Source organism: Lissotriton vulgaris, chromosome 7, assembly GCF_964263255.1.
Source record: "Lissotriton vulgaris chromosome 7, aLisVul1.2, whole genome shotgun sequence".
NCBI lineage: Eukaryota > Metazoa > Chordata > Amphibia > Caudata > Salamandridae > Lissotriton > Lissotriton vulgaris.
The window spans coordinates 1,260,937,439-1,260,956,725 of NC_141695.1; the positions used below are offsets into that span (position 1 = coordinate 1,260,937,439).

Here is a 19,287-nt window from a genome sequence, read left to right on the forward strand (position 1 = left end):
CAAGACAGGTCACCAGTTCTCAGAAGCTGGAGACAGGCCGGTCGAGCTGGGGCCAAGACAGTCTTCATCTTCATTCTTCTCTGCAGGGAAGTCTTCTTGCTCCTTAGGTCTTCGCAGATCTAGGTCCTAGGTCTGGGGAGGGCCACCTAAATACTAGATTCAGGGGTGTGTTTCAGAAGTAGCAGATAGGGCCAATCTGTCCCCTCCATCTTCAAGTTCAATGGACTGAAAGATGTGCTTCACCTTGCTTCACCCACCTTAGGGGTGGAGTAGGCAGAGGTGAGAACACCTCTCAGTTCACTAAGTTTTGCTGTTGGTTTTCCCGCAAAAAGTGGGGGTGTAAACCGGGGGCTGCCATCTGTTGCTAGCAGAAGAGGCTGGGGGTTGCATTACAAAAGCAGCAGGTCTTTGAAACTTCCCCTTCGAGCACTGGCCCATCCTGGGGGAGGAGGTGTGACATCTCCTACGATGTGCATTGTTTCTGGTCCCAAAGAGCAGAGGCTCTCTACCCAGGGAACCAGAAACATGTCTGGTGGTGGCTGTCAGCCTACAGCCAGTCAGAGACCACACCAGTGTGGGTAGGTTTTAGGGGGCAAGTCTGAGAAACTGAGGACCCAGCATGGTAGGTCTCTTGGAATGGGGTTGTGTTACAACAAGAGCACAGAGCTGAGTGAGTTGGTTAATTTAGAGTCCATGTCTTTAGAAATTAAAATTAAAATACTAAGAAAGACGTGGTCCAACACACGATTCAAACCATTGCTGGATAGCAGCCGATCTAAATCTATACAGTGGAGCCTTGCGGTAGGATTTACTATTTTTTGCTTGGGTCATTTATCAAGAACATTACCCTGAATTTTATGTTTCAGTTGTGATTAGTACATTGTTGATTCTTACACTTTACAATAAATACGCCTTCTTGAAGAAAGGAACAGTAGCATCCAAAAACATGTAGACTTCATCTACATGTGTAAAAATGTTCTGCCTGTTGGATTCTGACTGAAGAATAACCAGATGAACAATTTACTATTTCTTTGAAATGTATTGTAATAAACCAGGTTGCATCATTTATTCAGTCAATATTGCTCCCACCCAACTACCCTAGACAGGCCTTCCACCTACCTGCCTCACACTCTTCCCAAAGGCAATGGTCCTCATGGAAAGGCTGACTCCCTTTAAATGGTGCTTTGCTCTACCATAGCCGTGACTGGAACTACATTCAACACATCTTTAGATACACTATATTACAACTCGTGTTGACCATCAATTGACCTATCACTTCCAACCCACACCAACCAGCCACCCAAACAAAAGGTGGGCCTCCCCCTCCAAATGCACGTACTGCTCCATCTAACTCAGCCATGGATGGGCCTTTCACCTCATGATAATGCATCCCTGGACATCCTGTCCTTGAGCTGGGCCTTCCATCTTTTTATGGTTGAAAGAGCTGTTGGTCTACAGACCTGACATGTTGTGGTCCCCAATTCAGGCTCATAATTAGCTACTTAGCCATGGATGCCAAGGTGATTTCATATTCTGTCTAGCCTGTCATGAGACATGCTACTGCATTGGGGATACCCTTAAAGGGTGCCAGAGTGGAGTATTGGAGGCAATGGAGCAGGGTGTTACCACCATTCACATGATAGAGTATGAGGGCTTGAGAAGCACTTCTGAAGTTGCTTTCTGGAAGAAATTATGTCAGTTTCTTTGGAAGACAGAGCTGGTACCAGGCTATGGTTGTGTTTTTTGGCAATGTGTCCCTTGAGGGAAGCAAAGGTGAATCAAAGTGATTTGATATTTGGTGAAAGTTGGGGTTCAAAGCTAACAAGGTTCATGTCATCGTGCCAAGTCTGTAATATTTCCTTCTTGTTATTCTTGACAAATACAAGAAATTCTGTCTTGGTTGGGTTGAACTCCTAAATCAGTGTTGCTTTACTCAGATATGTGTGTCCAAGCTCCCTTTCCCAGTATGTACATCTGGTTCTCCATATCCTAGTCACTGTGTCATTTACTCTTAGTTTCAGGACCTGATTTTGATCGTGTCAGAAAATTCCCAGTGTAAGAATATGCCTTGTACCAGTATCATTGTGTTCCCTGTCCCGGTGACTGTTCCTCTCTGTCCCAGTGAGAATGCCATCTTTTCCTGGTGTGCATTTCTCCAAATACCCTGTGTAGGTGCAATGTCAGTGTCGTCCCTGCCCCAATGTAAATGCATTCATTATCTCAAAGGCAGTGCCTACCTATCAATGAGTCAGTGCATTCTTTCCTCCCAGAGTCTGTGTGTCATCTCTCTCCCGATCAGTGCATTCCCTGTGACATGTACTTTCCATATCGGTATCAGTGCATTTAATTTGTCAGTGTGTTAATGATCCAGTATTTTCCAGAGATCATGCCTCCCTGCCCTAGTGTCTTCATGCCCTCAATAAAAATAAAGGAGGAGGGAGAAGAAAAGCAATCTAAGGGTATCAATGTATCCTCCCTAAACACACCACGCAACAAAATGAGTGCAAGGCCTGATACCCGGTGGTTGTGTCTTAATCATTATAGAGTTTGAGTCAAAAGAATGTTGTGCTGTCACTCCCACCCCCCAGGTAGCCTGTTTCATCATAAAGTTCCATCCTTCCAACAGTCTGAAAACGTGAGCAGAGGTAGTTTACCCACAGAGAGGAGCCCACGTGGGGTGTTAGTGTACTTCTGAGTAGACCGCTCAGGCTATATTCCCAAACTTTTAGGGTAAAGATCAGGACCTCACTGTCCACATTGATAACACCCAATCTTGGGGATTCAGAGCTCTCTCAGCCACACTGATCCGTGTGAGGACTCGCTCTCAGTGACAACCTGCCAGGCAGACTTCGGTTTTCTCATTAGTTTTTCTCCTTGGACTTTTGCCTGCTTACTTTAATGGTTTACGCGCATTATTGAGTTATTCAATATATAATAATATTTTTTAGGTGTATTTATTTCCACTAATTTCATTACAAGACTTTCTTTTGTATTTTGATTTCACCCACTTTAACTTTCTAATTAATTTGGCTAACACTTTTTGACTACACTTATAGCTTCCTAAGTCTTGTCATAAACTATTTTGGCCAGATGTATGAAGGATCAGGTCACAGATCTGTTTTTGCAGGGTAGTCTAATGTGTCTTAATCCTTCGTTGCACTGCATTCTATGCAGATATTCAGTATAGTACAAAATGGCCACTTGTCTCGGTCTCGCGTACATCCTTCTGCGCATCCTTGCCTGAGGGTGTAGACTTGCGTGCGACGGCAGCCCTCCATACTCACATGCACCATCGTAAGAAGATGCCGGAGAAAGGTGGAAGCAGGACTCTGTATCTCACAGGTTCTTGGCAAAATCTGCTTTCAAAATCTGCTATTCCACCAGTGGTTTATGACCATAGAAAACACTCATATATATCCACTTGACACGTCACAAAGTCAGGGGGACACCTCTTCCTCACCCCCTAATGATTCTCAAGTACTCGCAGCGTGAAAATTGCCAGTCGTAAAGCAATGATTGTGATTTTTGTACTCTGAAAACCTACACTTTTGAGCACTTTTGAGCCTTGCAACAGCAAACGCCTTCCATTCTTCTGGCCTGCTAGCTCAACTGTGTCGCATTGTGTCTGCTGGTTCTTGTACTCACCCCCAGCACATCTGTCCCATTTCTTGAGCTCGGCCAACTACCTAAAATTCCAACCAAAAGGCACCAAAGAAGCCTTTTGGCCAACCTTGTCTGTAAGCAGCTTGATTTGCACTGCTGAGGAAGCCTGGCCAATGTATCTACATCCTCTTCCGCCCCTTGTCTGGCAGTGTCTTCCTTATAGGGAGTTCAGGGGTTCCTGTACTTTTCTGAAAAGCCACAGCGTGCCTCGGTGAAGTGCCCCAATATACTTCTGAAATTAACTGTGCAAGTTACCCAGGCAATAACTTTGTGCCTGAATAACACAAAATGATAGTAGTCTAGTCAGATAAGCTTCCCTGCTGAGGGGAAATTGCACTGCCTTTTACATAAGTCAGCCAGCCAACATTTTTCTTTAAAATTTTGAAAGACTCCGGGGCTGCCAAATGCTTTGTCAGTTCTATCTGCATCAGCATAAAGATATTGCGAAAGCACAGGAGGCTGGTTAAGTAACTGCTCATTGTGAAAGTACCACTGTTCCTTCTAAATAAATGCATACTGTACTTAGGTTTTCCCCTGCTACTACCACGGCCTTTGCCTCTTGCGGTTCAGCACAGACCAGCAGTAACGGGTGGGAAGGAACAACCATATGGCAGTGGATGAATATAGTAGGGTGCTGGATATTTTTATTTAATAACTGGGGGAAGGTAGGTTAAAATGCGAGGTACATGAGAAGGGGAAATAAATTGAGGGAGATAGAAGACGAGGAAGGTTTTTGTGTACACCGCGCTCATTGCCCTCTCCTTATGCGCAGAAATTCACAGGATCAGCTAACAGTGGGTGGACGTCAGAAGACATGTACAACATAACTTTTTGGTTATCGATGGTCAATTATCAATACCAGAAGTTTTTCATCTCACGTACCTACCTGGTGCCATTGCGTGGGCTGCCCATTGGAGCTCTTAGTTGTTGATAGCTAATAACTTAGTTATTGAGGACTACCCATCTAGAATTCTATACATTCTAAAATAGTTTTGTTCTCATGCTCCACGGATTGGTGCAAGGTCCGTCTGTTGAATTTCCCTAATGGTGCTAACAGACACCTGGTGTTCGACTAGTCAGGATATTATGGTATATAACAAGCAATGGTTATAGATGATCTCGCACTTTGACTGCCTCTTAATACACATGTTTTCTCTTTCTAGCATCATGCCTCTCATCATGCGTACCCTGCTTAGGCCCAACCTACAACAGCCACTTTCTGCTAATGCTGTCTCCCAGGAAGTGACCTCTCTAGTGCCTCAATGACCTTCAGGATCCTACTGTACTCTTGCTACAGGACACCTTGTATGTTCTTACATTAGAACACCAACCAGACCTTAGCTATGCGTCTGGTCTCTTTTGGAAGCAGGCGATCCACATTTCTTCAGTAAGTTATCGACGATACTCAGTAAATCTTGAGGGTTTAAGCATATTGGGTCGCCCACCACTAGTTCTCCCAAGCGGTTTTGACCTTCCAGTGACTCAAGACCATTATTATCAAAGTAATTCCACATTACTCGTGAGTAAATTTGAAGTGTGACTAATGTCTAGTGATTAAACTTAAATATAAAGGCTTTGTTCCAATTGCAACTATTGAACACACTAGCCATTTGCTTCGGGTATGTTCTTTTCTAAAAGCTGCATTTAGAACTAGGAAACCCATGGAGGGCCTGCTCTCTTGGAACAATATTTATCTGTTTATCACTTTTTAAAATTCTGTATTTTACGCTTTTTATCATGGTTTTAACAAGTTTTACCTATTTTATTTGACACCTTGCACTTTATACAAATGTTGTCTAATGTCAGATTGCTTTGGGTCTTTTAGGACCAAAACGTGGCTGAATTAAGATTGATCGATGATGATGATGATGATAATTATGCTTTCCATGTTGGAGCCTGTTAATATGCTTTTTTCTTTTTTTGTCTGAGTTTTATATAGCGATAACTTGACCTGAAGGTATCAAAGCGCTTTACATTAGCACCAGTTGCATTACAGATGGACACATTTATTTTGCTAGGCACAGGTAGATTAAGTGATTTGCCCAGGCTCACCGGATGTTGAGCGTCCCTTGCCGAGACTTATACCTGATTCCCCAGCTTCGAGGTCGACCGCTCCAACCGTTAGGCTACATCCTCTTCCGCTTCCCTTGTTAGTAATTACTTAAATTGTCCTCCATTTCGGTGTCAGTCTTCTGTCTTGCTTTTGTTCCAATAACAACTAGTCTTGTTCCAAAGTGTCTTTTGTGCCACACCTGGCGTCCATGTATAGCTTAATTCTTTGCTTGTGCTTTTTGAGCTATTTTTATGCTTTAGTCGCTGGTGATTCATTTGTGAGTTCTGTTGTTGTCTTGGTTGCCATTTGTATTGCAGGTCTAATCAATAAAAATCTGTTTGCCAACACTTTCTCTACAGGATGTTCATTGTAGCAGTGCCAACACCGACATTGTTTTTAATTTTCACGAGTGTCTGAATTTGTTTACCATACCTCCAGGCGTACTACATGATGGTGTGGTACCAGACTACTGTTGACATCATATCTTCTGACATAAATATTGCATTCTAAATATCTAAAAAGGATCAACTAATTTGAGGTACTAACATAACATCTACACACAATGGGACAATATTGATGTAAATTATATTGAAGACATCATATTTAGGTCAGACAATATTTTTGAAAATGATAGCGTGATATACAACCACAGCTGCCCATTCCCTTCAGGATTTCCGGACATCGAGATGAGGCACACTAAACTAGTGAAAACACGAAGGGAACATCTTTCTGTCCCCATAGCTGCACAACCTATTATAATGAATTTAATGAATCAAATTCGTAATCAATCTTTAATTTGTCCCCAATTTAAACCAGTAATGTTCATCCTTGTATTTCTCTGTTTGTCTTCAATTCATTATACCAATTTTCATGGTTCCTTTGCTTTTCAAAAAACACAGGAGAATCACTGTTTCCTCATGCCACGATTTTAATGCAAGTCACCCAATGCATTTTGGGAATAATCCCTTCTTCGGGGGTTTCTAAAGTACAAAAAGAATTGATCTTAATCAGGACAATGATAATCATTATTATAGTTATTATAATAAAAAATGGCAAACTAGCATCTAATTAATTACTCTGTTGTTCGACCTGTGCATAAACTAATGCTTACGTTTTTGTATACATGAAATAACTTCAAAAACTCTTGTACTTAAAATCTAAACTCACAATTATCTCTCATTCCAACATCGCTGTAAACTAATCAGGTATTGAGATATTCTATTCGCCCCTGGAACAATATGCTAAGCTCAGTGCAGGTAGTATTCTGTGGCGCGCTTACCGTGGCTCTCATTATTTCAACCTTGAGTTCGACAGTTGCTAGCACAGTCCTGTCATGATCAACTTTGTTACAATTCCGTCCTACGGACAAGCGTCTTTCTGCTCCCACTCTTCTTATCGGCAAAAACTACACTGAACGAGATGAACGCTCGCCTTAATTACCCCACATCTCATCAGCGCATACTCACGTGACGCGTGAACTACTGCAGAACTCCCAATACCCAATATCTCTTGCAAGCTCAATGCGCAAGCGCATTGACAGGCGAGACCTAAAAAGGTGTGCATCCCTCCACTATCTATGTTTCACTGAATTAACTTTTTCCGCCCTAACTGGAGAGGTTGCACCCATGATGAAATGCATAGAGTCAAAAATATATGGAACAGAGTTACAAACATCGTCAACGCAGCAGTCGCGTTTCCCTGCCACACTTGATTGTGTTTATATGTATAAAGTTGGACATCAGAATGTGATCTTCTTTTGAGTGGCAAACATTATTTTGGGACAATGTACACAAGTAATATTAGTTGGTCATTTTTCAAATGTGTTAAATTACACACTAATAGCTTCAGGGCTTGTATATTTTAGCCGCGTGTAAACAATGTGGGTAGGTAACTCGGGTTGCAGTAGCATGGGTAGAGAGGGATTATGGGCAATGCAGTTCTTGCAAAGAGTAATAGAATGAGAGGCCGTGTAGCTTCAGTAGTTGGGCGAGGAGTTCTGCAGTAGTTCACGTGTCACGTGAGTATGCGCTGATGAGATTTGGGGTAATTAAGGGGAGCGTTCATCATCGTTCAGTGTAGTTTTTGCCGCTAAGAAGAGTGGGAGCAGAAAGAAGCTTGTCCGTAGGACGGAATCGTAACAAAGTTGATCATGACAGGACTGTGCTAGCAACTGTCAAATTCAAGGTTGAAATAATGAGAGCCACGGTAAGTGCGCCACAGAATACTACCTGCACTGAGCTTAGCATATTGTTCCAGGGGAGAATAGAATATCTCAATACCTGATTAGTTTACAGCGATGTTGGAATGAGAGATAATTGTAAGTTTAGATTTGAAGTACGAGAGAGTTTTTGAAGTTATTTATGTATACAAAAACGTAAGGATTATTTTAGGCACAGGTCGAACAACAGAGTAATTAATTAGATGCTAGTGAGGTTCCGTGACAATTATAAGTGGTGTTTTTGACTCGTTTGGATATAGACGAGTTTGGTATCTATGAACCGCAAATGACGAGTTTAGTGGGTGTACGCGTTTTCGCTATGCTGACCTAAATCGTTCGTCTGTTTCGTGGGTTTCTTCATCTGAACCCACGGGTTCCATTTTAGATACGGCATCCATTTTGTTTCTTGCCCTCAAGTAGCCAGCGAACGGACACTGTCCGCTTCGTGACCCTGGGACTCCCAAGCTCTTGCGGAAGACACGTGTTCCTTTGAGGGTGTCTTTATGATGTGGGGGATGACACTGCAAAGGCAGATGGCTCCGCTCGGGGCTCATCTTGCCGTGCCGGTCTATTGTTTCTGCCATGCATGCATTAGGCACGAGTCCTTTGATCCTGCAATCATGTTTCCGATATCACCCCCCCTACACTCTTTCAATCTGTTGTCTGTTTTCCGTCTTCCCTTGCACCTGTTTCTAACTCTTTCTTAACTCGTTTACAGCCGGAATGGAATGCACTAATGGTGGGATGATGTACTTTTACAGTTGGGAACCGGCGATGTTACTGTAATCATGTTCCGGGACCCTGAATACATGAAAGCGACCCCTTATGAAATTTACTGTGGGAACTGGGTTGCAACCTTTTGTTTGCCATGTTGTTCTATGACGAAAAACTGTATAAAAGGAGCGATCCACAGATACAATTTGAAGCAGTCTCCTTGAACCTACATACGTTGTACTTCTTGTGACTTCTGTGTTCCCTGCAGTAAATAAACCCTGATCTTTTGACGCCGAAGGAAGTGTCCCGTGTCTCTGTCATTTGTACGCCGGAACAGGTAACCCACAAAGGTTTCAGGTGTTGTCCCCTGGCACCGCTGGGTCTTAGAAAAACCCAGTCCTTCAGTTGGCGCCCAACGTGAGGCGGCATCAGCGGTACCGGTCCAAAGCCCGACGATCGTGAGGACCTTCGTGTGAAATCTCTGAGGGAAGGTGCACCCCGCTTCATCGATCCTGTTGTCGAAATAAGTGGTCCGAAGACTTTTCCCGCGAAGATCCCCGCCTCCTAACGGCTGCGACGGACTGATACCCTGACTGTCGACCTGTTTTGGTGCCTGGCGTAGTCCTTTGTACAGCGAGGCGATTGACGGGCCTTCCTGGTGACGCCATTGTTCTTTCAGTTAAGTATTTGTGGGTCGCTCCCAAAGTCCTTGGTATTTGTTGGTGCTTGGTTGTTTGCATGGTTCCATTGCATTTGTAGTCCTTAGTACTTGGTTCTCAGTTGTTCTATTTTGACGATTGCAATCGCCAAAAACCAAGGGTTTTGCATTTTTTTACGAGGTCATCGTAATCGATAACCCTTGACGTTTGTGAAACTCGGTTAGTGTGCACGATGCCTGGCCGTAGTACTTTGTTTAGTTGCTTTAAAGGTTGTGGTGCGGATTCCCGACTGGAGGACTCATGTCCGATACCTCCAGTTGGAACTCCTGTCTATGAGTTATATAGTCGACATGGAGTGGGTCCTATTGCATATAATGATTGCTGGGTCCGCTATACGAAAGATGACGGTGTCCTTAGTTGGCCACCTCATGGTAGTTTCGAAACGTCAATTCTGGATAATTTAGAAGCGAAATTGTTCAAAAAGAAAGCAAGGCCGGCCATGTTTGATTCCTTTCCGTTATGGCGCAAAGAAGTCAGGCCGAAAGAAATCCAACAGCTCAAGCGTAATAAGAGAGAAGGTATCGTTACGACGATGAGAAATGCAGAGCAGTTTCAGCGAGATAGAGATGAGAAGGAAAAAGAAGTTTTTGATAGATTGCAACGTATGACGGTGGATAAATGTTATCCCGTTTTACCGACAGGTACTGATAAAAAGGCGGAGGAAGTAGTAGAGGATCCCTTGTTATCATACCTATTGAAGTCGCCACCTCCATATGCACAGGATACTACAGTGCCCGTGGTTCCCCCTGTTCCTCAACCCGTTGTTCCGGCGGCTGCTGGTCAGCCTGTCGTTGGTCCTGTCCCTGCGAATCCTTTTGTTCCTATTCCTGTACCTGCTCCTGTTCCTACTGCTCCACTGCCTATGTCTTCTCAAGCTGTTCCTCCTGCCACTTCTACTCTTGCAACTACTCCTACCGCTCTTACTGCTCCTGTATTTAGTTCTCATATTGTTGCTCCTGTACTTTTTTCTTCTTCTCCGTCTCTTCGGAGACGTATTCCTAATGCTGTTGCTAATCTTTACTCTCCTTTTGGACCGACTCTTGGGTCCGATGTTTCTGATGTTCACTAACGACGAAGACAGCTTCCTGATGGTAGGGAGCGTGACACGTTAATTAAGATGGCGCGTCATTGGATTAGGTACCCCATTAAAAATCCCCCGCGCATAATTTTAGAGACTTTCTCTCAATTCAATGAGCCAACACAGAGATTTGTGTTTGATGAAATGTGCACATTTCTACGTGAAGCGATATCAAATGATGAAGTAAGCGAAGTACCGATCGACGTAACTGAACTTCAGCTTCAGTTTTCAAGTGGTATACTTGTGGGTAGCAATGTTCGACGCGCTGTGGAACATCTATCTTTTCGTCCCACTATAATACCTCGAGCATTGTTTAAAGATGATACTGAGGAATGGATGGCAATGCCTGGTCAGTATCCCATGCGTGAAGTCCCCCCAGTATATATGCCAGGTAACCCTGGTGCTAACCCTCCGATCCTGCCGCACTTCCAGAGAGTGTGGATACACCTCCCATGGATGCGATCGGAAGTTTTACAGATGAAACAATCTTTGCCTGACCCCCGCAAAAATCCTGCAGGGTACTATAAAGAGTTGTCCCAATTAGTAGATGCTACTATCATGAATCTTGCCGACATCGACATGTTGTTTGGCAACGTAGTGCCTCAACCGGTTTTGGCGAAAATCCGTCAAGAGAATCACGCAGCTGAGTTAGGTGGTGATTGGGCTGCTCTTGTGGCAGCTGATGCATTACAGGTTGGTGGGGCTAAGCCTGAGCAGTTAATTAGGCTTTGCCTCAACGAATTATTACACTTATGAAGACACTTATGCCAGCTATGAAAGTCAATTGGGATAAACTGTCTGCGTGTAAGCAAAAGAAGGACGAGAGTGTCTCTGATTTCTTTACGAGATTTGAGGAGGCATTCATCGATCACAGTGGTCAGGATATGAGCACTGAGGGAGGTCAGAGGTTGTTCGTAGATAAATTTGTATCAAATTTGTTGCCTGAACTTAGCAACAAATTGAAAAATTCAGAAAGTGCTTGGGCTGTTTCTACCTCTGCTCAGATATTGGCTACGGCTCAATATTATGAAAATAGGGAGAAGGAGGAAAATGATCGTGCGGATAAGAAAACCAAAGATCTTAAAACGAAAGTTTTGTTACAGCAAGCGTATCCTCCGCGCTCTAATCAGAATGACTCTCAGCTGCGGAATAGATCACAATAGCAATCCGCTAGGTCACAGTCGCGGAATGACTCTTCTTCGCAGAGATCTATGCTTGGATACAATCAATGCGCTTACTGTAGGGGTGAGGGTCATTTGAAGTTTGATTGCCCGGTTTTGCGCGATCGAAATAATGGTAATTCAGTTAGAGGAGGTCGTGGTGGTCCTCAGCAAGCTTCACGAGGTAGAGGTCGTGGTGTTACCCAAAATCAGAATGAGCGTTCTAATAATTCGTCTGATTCCAATAATTGCTTTGATCAGCGTGGTTCATCGTCAGGTAGATCCGCACAGTATCATGTGGATGATTGTTACATCGATCATGATATTGATGACGGTAATTACTAGGACAGCCATAGACAGAGAGAGGGAGTAGTATCAGTTCCGGTTGATCAGAGAGGGCCTTACGTCGCAGTTGCCACCTCGGGCGTAGTTGAGCCTTTTCTGTTGGACTCTGGTGCAGCGAAAAGTTCCATCATGCATTCGAAACTCCCTGGCGCACCTTTGTCTGGCTTAACAAATGTTTCCGTTGGATTCTCTGGCGCCCCTGTTAGCAATCCGATCTCTAGCCCTTTGCCCCTTACAATTGGGCCTTGTGAGCTGAAAGCTCCTTTGATTTTGACTACTGGTTGTGGTGAAAATCTTTTGGGCCTGGATTTGCTGAAACGGTTATATGCGACTTTGTATTGTTCTCCAGCAGGAGTGGAGCTTACGTTGGGCCAGAGAGTAATCTCTCCCATGTACCTGTCATCTGATAAGCTCCCACCGGAATTGAGTTCTCTTCCTGCCTCTTTGTGGGCAACAGGTCCCAATGACGTGGGCCTGCTTGACATCTCTCCTTATGTTGTTCAGCTGAAATCGAATGTACGGTTGCCACGTATTCCCCAATATCATATCTCCCTTGATGGAGAACGAGCGTTGTTAGCGATCATCTATGATTTGATCGAGAAAGATGTTATCGAGGAGACTCGGGGAAACGTGTGTAATAGTCCTGTGCTACCTATCTTAAAACGTACTATAATAACTATAATAATGATTATCAGTGTACTGATTAAGATTAATTCTTTTTGTACTTTAGAAACCCCCTAAGAAGAGATTATTCCCGAAATGCATTGGGTGACTTGCATTAAAAACGTGGCATGAGGAAACAGTGATTCTCCTGTGTTTTTTGAAAAGCAAAGGAACCATGAAAATGTTTAGAATGAATTGAAGACAAACACAAGGATGAACATTACTGGTTTAAATTTGGGACAAATCAAAGATTGATTAAGAATTTGATTCATTAAATTCATTATATTAGGTTGTGCAGCTATGGGGACAGAAAGGTGTTCCCTTCGTGTTTTCATTAGTTTGCGGCGCAAATGGGCGGAGAGCGAGCACGCCAACAAGGTCTAAAGTGGATTTCATTAAGCAATGTTGAAAAACAGAATGAAGAGTAAAAAGGTGTGCATCTCTCCACTATCTATTCGGCACACTAAACTAGCTCAGTATGTGGGATAGGAAACTACCCACAAAAACCCACTGGAATGGTATCGGCTACCAATGAGAACATTCACGTCCTCTAAAGCTCTCTAAGTTAATCATCAACAGCAGTGAACAGAGGATCAGCACCTGTTCGTGCTCCAGTCCCTACTAGGGCACCAAATATAGCCTATCCTACCAAAATAACCCCCTCTAACTTGAGTAAGTAGCCTGTCTGAGGAGTGGAAAAGCTCTGTTTTGCACTTTAGGCAACCAAGAGCTTGTGAATAGGTGATGGTGTGTGTTATCGCAATGCGTGACACAAGAATTATGTGGGGTTTCAAGACACAGGACCTATGGCTTTGACAGTTTGATTCAATTACAGGGATACAAGGTATATTGCGCTTATCCTTGGGCAGAACCAGCGCTAATATACGTCAGCGTACTGCTATCCTGATCAATAACAAAGCCCACCCGTGGATATTAATATATTGAAATCTGTACGTTCCAATCCGGATGACTATGATGCAATTCTCTAAGACTGCTCCCTTAACTCGATAAAAACATCCCAAAGAGACAACTGAAACATGTGACACTTTAGAGAGAAGAGGTCAACTAGTGCCTGGTGTCACAGATGAAGGCTCTAGGAATGGTCTCTCCCTTCATCCCACCAACAACCCATCAAAAGCCAAGGTGCATACCTTCTGGAGATCCAAGGAAGTGGTGCTGTTGCTGAACAGGAGGTTCTGCGATGTAGAACCCAGGTCCGGGAGGGAGCGTCCTTCCACTTCAGCAAGCATGCACTCCTGGTACATGGGGGACCTCACGAAGCGGGCATAGCTGTCAAACTTCATCAAGTTGAAAATCTGTGGCACAAGAGAGTATCAGTTTGAGACGAGGCCTGTCAACATGTCAAGGTCATCCAGGAGATACCAGAAGATGGTGAGGTAAGCTTGGCTTTTCAAAGGGATCATTGTGTTTTTCATTGTAAACATGAACTAGGTGGGGATTAGATTTTTTGGGACATAATTGGTATTTTTACAGCCCATGCTCTGGTATATGCACAATACTGACTTGGAATGCGTCTGCCTTAAAGTGATTATTTGGAACAGACCCCCTCCTCCATATTAGGGCACTTGCAATTGTTGTACTGCATTGCTGTCATTGACAAATACATTTCCATTTTTAGGACAGCCCTCGGTTCTCTTTTGTTTGGTTTCCCTTTTGCCCTGAAAGATACATTGAGCTTTTCGCTTCCACTCCACCAATCGTGGAGCCCAAGGTCTTTCTGCTTCACACAGCCCTTCCCCATCTCATAACTCCTACCCAAAGCCCTGCTTTCAACCCCTTATGGGCAAAACGTCATCTTTTGCCGACTGTTCCTCCCTCAAGCTACTCCCCCACCCCCATCACCCACTATTCTTCATCTTCCATCTCCAGCTCATCCAGGTTAAGGGCACAAGGGTTTAAAGTGTCTTCCTGTTTGGACCTTCGAGAGCCTAGAAAGAGCTTTGTGTAAGAACCCATGCCCATCTCCCACCTTAGCCCAGCGTGGAACCTCTGCCCCTCCACACCATTCTTTTCCATTGTCTACCTAAATTATTTCCACAGATCATGCTCACTCTAGGCTCCAAAATCTTGCCCACAGATATTGGCTGCGTCCTCAGAGGGTCTGGGTGGAACCCATGAACCTATTACGTTAATGTCTGTGGATGTCTGTTGAGTTTAGGGTGGGTAATGTTGGTGGTTTCCTTTAACACTTTTGGCTAAACTCACACAGACAGATATTTTATTGCATTGATTTACTCTCTGTGGGATGAGCAACGCAAACCAACAGCACATCGAACAGGCTTTTGCCCTTTGATCAGGAATGTGGATTAATTGTTGCATGAAGCGCTCCCTATTTTATCTCCTGTACCTCAGTGAGCATTGCATCCAAACTAGAGCACGTTTGCTATATCACAACCCCCATCATCCACTTTGGTTTCGCTTTGTTCGCCCTAAGTTGGCAGGGTATGCTCAGACGTGAGTCCCTTGCGAACTTGGCCACTGGATTCAAGATAGCCTGGCTGATGAGGATTATCAATCCGAAACCGGTCCAAGGATGCTTGTTTCCGGTCCAGTGAAGACATGGCTTGCAGTTCAGGCTGGATTGTTCCCATGAGGCACAGGGTCAGACTGACTTGCATATGGCCATGTCTGAACTGGGGTGGCTGAGTGAGCTAAAGAATGGTAATGGATTAAACCCAGATCAGTTGACTGGGGGTGAGTGTTTGATTTGCTCAAATGCTCCGTCCATCAGCCCCTTTTGTTTCGCTTTGTTCGCCCTAAGTTGGCAGGGTATGCTCAGACGTGAGTCCCTTACTCACTTGGCCACTGGATTCAAGATAGCCTGGCTGATGATTATGAATCCGAAACCGGTCCCAGGATGCTTGTTTCCGGTCCAGGGAAAACATGGCTTGCAGTTCAGGCTGGATTGTTCCCATGAGGCACAGGGTCAGACTGATTTGCATATGGCCATGTCTGAACTGGGGTGGCTGAGTGAGCAAAAGAATGGTAATGGATTAAACCCAGATCAGTTGACTGGGGGTGAGTGTTTGATTTGCTCAAATGCTCCGTCCATCATCCCCTTTTGTTTCTCTTTGTTCGCCCTAAGTTGGCAGGGTATGCTCAGACGTGAGTCCCTTGCGAACTTGGCCACTGGATTCAAGATAGCCTGGCTGATGAGGATTATCAATCCGAAACCGGTCCCAGGATGCTTGTTTCCGGTCCAGTGAAGACATGGCTTGCAGTTCAGGCTGGATTGTTCCCATGAGGCACAGGGTCAGACTGATTTGCATATGGCCATGTCTGAACTGGGGTGGCTGAGTGAGCTAAAGAATGGTAATGGATTAAACCCAGATCAGTTGACTGGGGGTGAGTGTTTGATTTGCTCAAACGCTCCGTCCATCAGCCCCTTTTGTTTCGCTTTGTTCGCCCTAAGTTGGCAGGGTATGCTCAGACGTGAGTCCCTTGCTCACTTGGCCACTGGATTCAAGATAGCCTGGCTGATGAGGATTATGAATCCGAAACCAGTCCCAGGATGCTTGTTTCCGGTCCAGGGAAGACATGTGGGTGAGTGTTTGATTTGCTCAAACGCTCCGTCCATCATCCCCTTTTGTTTCGCTATATCACAACCAGGCTACATGTAAGGATCTCCAGTACCTCATACAAATCTTCCCAGATCAGTCATACTACGACTGGTACAGAGTCAAAATATCGAGTTTTTATTATCGACTAGACATAATAGCGAGTAAAAAATGTAGATTAGACATAATATCGACTAGACATAATATAGACTACCAAAATAACGACTAGAAAATGTTAATATCGAATAGAATGGACATAATATCGAATTAAAAATATAGAATGGACATAATATCGACTAGACAGAATATAGACAACAAAAATATTGAATTTAAGGTAAGTAAATATTAATTTTTAATTTTTGTGTGATATAATTCTGTAGCGGGTTGTGGGTTTATAGGGGAATAGGGTGGGAAGTAATTTAATTATAATTAATTAAATATGTTATTTTATTTATTATTTATTTAGAATTAACCCTTCCTATGCTCGTGACGGAACCGTTCTGTCACGAGCCTCGGGTGGGCTGTGCTGGTAACGGAACGGTTCCGAAACGGCCCTCTCGCTGCGCCTGAGCGGCGCAAATTCTGTGCCTGGGCTAACGTTCTCTAGCGCGGGCGGGCCGTGACGGAACCGTTCCATCACAAGTACAGTTCACCCGCGTGCCGTGACGGAGCGGTTCCGTCATGAGCACGGGACCGCCGCGCGGCCCCCCCACCGCCTTAGCACTGCGGCGGAATAGCTGCCGCAGTGAAGGGGTTAATTGTTAATTATTAATTGGTAGTTAATTAAAATATAAATGGTAATTAATTATAAATGATTAATTGATAAATATGTTCATTTTAGTAATTTATTTTCTGTAGCGGGTTGTGGGTTTATAGGGGAATAGGGTGGGAAGAAATGTAAATATAATTAATTAAATATGTTATTTTATTTATTGGTATTTATTTAGAATTAATAGTTAATTATTAATTGGTAATTAATCAAAATATCATTGGTAATTAATTATAAATGATTAATTGATAAATATGTTCATTTTAGTAATTTATTTTCTGTAGCGGGTTGTGGGTTTATAGGGAAATAGGGTCGGAAGAAATGTAATTATAATGAATTAAATATTTTATTTATTGGTATTTATTTAGAATTAGTAGTTAATTATTCATTGGTAATTAATTAAAATCTCATTGGTAATTAATTATAAATGATTAATTGATAAATATGTTAATTTTAGTAATTTATTTTCTGTAGCGGGTTGTGGGTTTATAGGGGAACAGGGTGGGAAGTAATTTAATTATAATTAAATATGTTATTTTATTTGTTATTTATTTAGAATTAATTGTTAATTACTAATTGGTACTTAATTAAAATATAATTTGTAATTTATTGTACTTGATTAATTGATAAATATGTTACTTTTATTACATTATTTTCTGTAGTGGGTTGTGTGTTTATAGGGGAATAGCTTGGAAAGTAGATTAATTGTAAGTAATTACATTATTTAAATCTAATTTTTATTTATTTTTATATTCTAAATTAATGTACTAGTAATTGGTAAATAATTAGTATTAGTAGGTAATTTTTATTAGTTAATTTGTACATGTAATTTTAATTGATTAATTAATATATTTTATAAAATTGTAAAATATTGTAATTATTTTGTAATTGGTATTAATATTTATGTTATTTATATTTATATAAGAAGTATTTACTTTCTCTACTATTGCACTCACTGGAATAGTAATTTTTACCCCTACGCTATCCAACGCTTTCCCTACTGTTGCACTCACTGGAGTGGAGATAGTAATTTTTACCCCTACGCTATCTAATGCTTTCCCTACTGTTGCACTCACTGGAGTGGAAATAGTAATTTTTACCCCTACGCTATCCAATGCTTTCCCTACTGTTGCACTCACTGGAGTATGAATAGTAATGTTTACCCCTACGCTATCCCAAGCTTTCCCTACTGTTGCACTCTCTGGAGTGGGAATAGTAATGTTTACCCCTACGCTATCCAACGCTTTCCCTACAGTTGCGCTCACTGGAGTGGGAATAGTAATTTTTAACCTTACGCTATCCAACGCTTTCCCTACTGTTGCGCTCTCTGGAGTGGGAATAGTAATTTTTACACCTACGCTATCCAACGCTTTCCCTACTGTTGTCTGGAGTGTGAATAGTAAATTTAACCCTCTCGCTATCCTACGGTTTTAAAATAAAATTTTTTTTTAAGTTACATTCATTATTTACTAATTTTAAGTGTATTTAAGTATTTTAAGTATGTTTAAATTAATAATATTTATTATTATATTACTTTTAAATTACTTTTATGATATTTTAAAAATTCGATATTTTGACTGTCTATATTTTTTCCTATCGATATTTTGGAGTCGATATTTTTGTACTTACCTGTTTGTAAATAGGAAGTCGATATTCAGGCATTCTATATTTTTACCTCAATATTTTGGCAACTCAATATTTTGGCTGTCGATATTCTGTCAGTGATCCACTACGACCACACACCTCTCCAACCAAAGATACTACGGACAGTCACAGTACCACAATCCCAAACTAGTGGAAGCTGGGCACTATACAAATGTCAAATACCATAAAATAACATAGGATGAGACACACATGGACCCTGGGGGAAAAGCAAGGTCACACAGACACTCATGGAGGTCAGGTGTGGACCTGACAGCAGGACAAGATTACACACAGGGTATCTCAAAGCAGGACAAGGCCACAAGAAAATTCACGTGACTCAAGAGAAAAGGATGCAGGTTATGCTCTGTGAAACTCCCTGGAGAGACATCTATCTACAGTCAAACCCCAGGGACCCTTTAGGATTGTGTAACGACTCCCATTGCACCTCTTTAGTGGGCGGTTACACATGTATATCTCGCAAGGAAAACACAATGTTGTTTTGTTTTTACATTATAGGTAAGGTGGAAGCTCTTTGTCACCTGCATCTGCTGCACTTGGAACATGTTGGGCTTGGGCTTTTCCAGCATGTCTTCTCCAAGCCAGGCCTGGTGGTCGATGTTGACGGGATTGAGGGAGCTGCGCGATAGATATTCATCATATATCCGCCTGGACTCCTGTGAAAG

The 19,287-nt window shown here is 42.7% G+C and overlaps 1 protein-coding gene across 3 annotated transcripts in view; it reads right to left on the reverse strand.

Moving 5' to 3' along the window:
• The window catches only part of RGS14 (regulator of G protein signaling 14), a 372,155-nt gene that overhangs the window by 86,782 nt on the left and 266,086 nt on the right, over positions 1-19,287 (reverse strand). For all 3 annotated transcript variants that reach the window (XM_086931804.1, XM_086931803.1, XM_086931805.1), the window contains 2 exons: positions 19,144-19,287; positions 13,765-13,929 (listed from right to left, as the gene is read on the reverse strand). In XM_086931804.1, coding sequence (XP_086787930.1) covers positions 13,765-13,929; positions 19,144-19,287 — 309 coding nt within the window. The remainder of the gene's footprint in view (positions 1-13,764; positions 13,930-19,143) is intronic.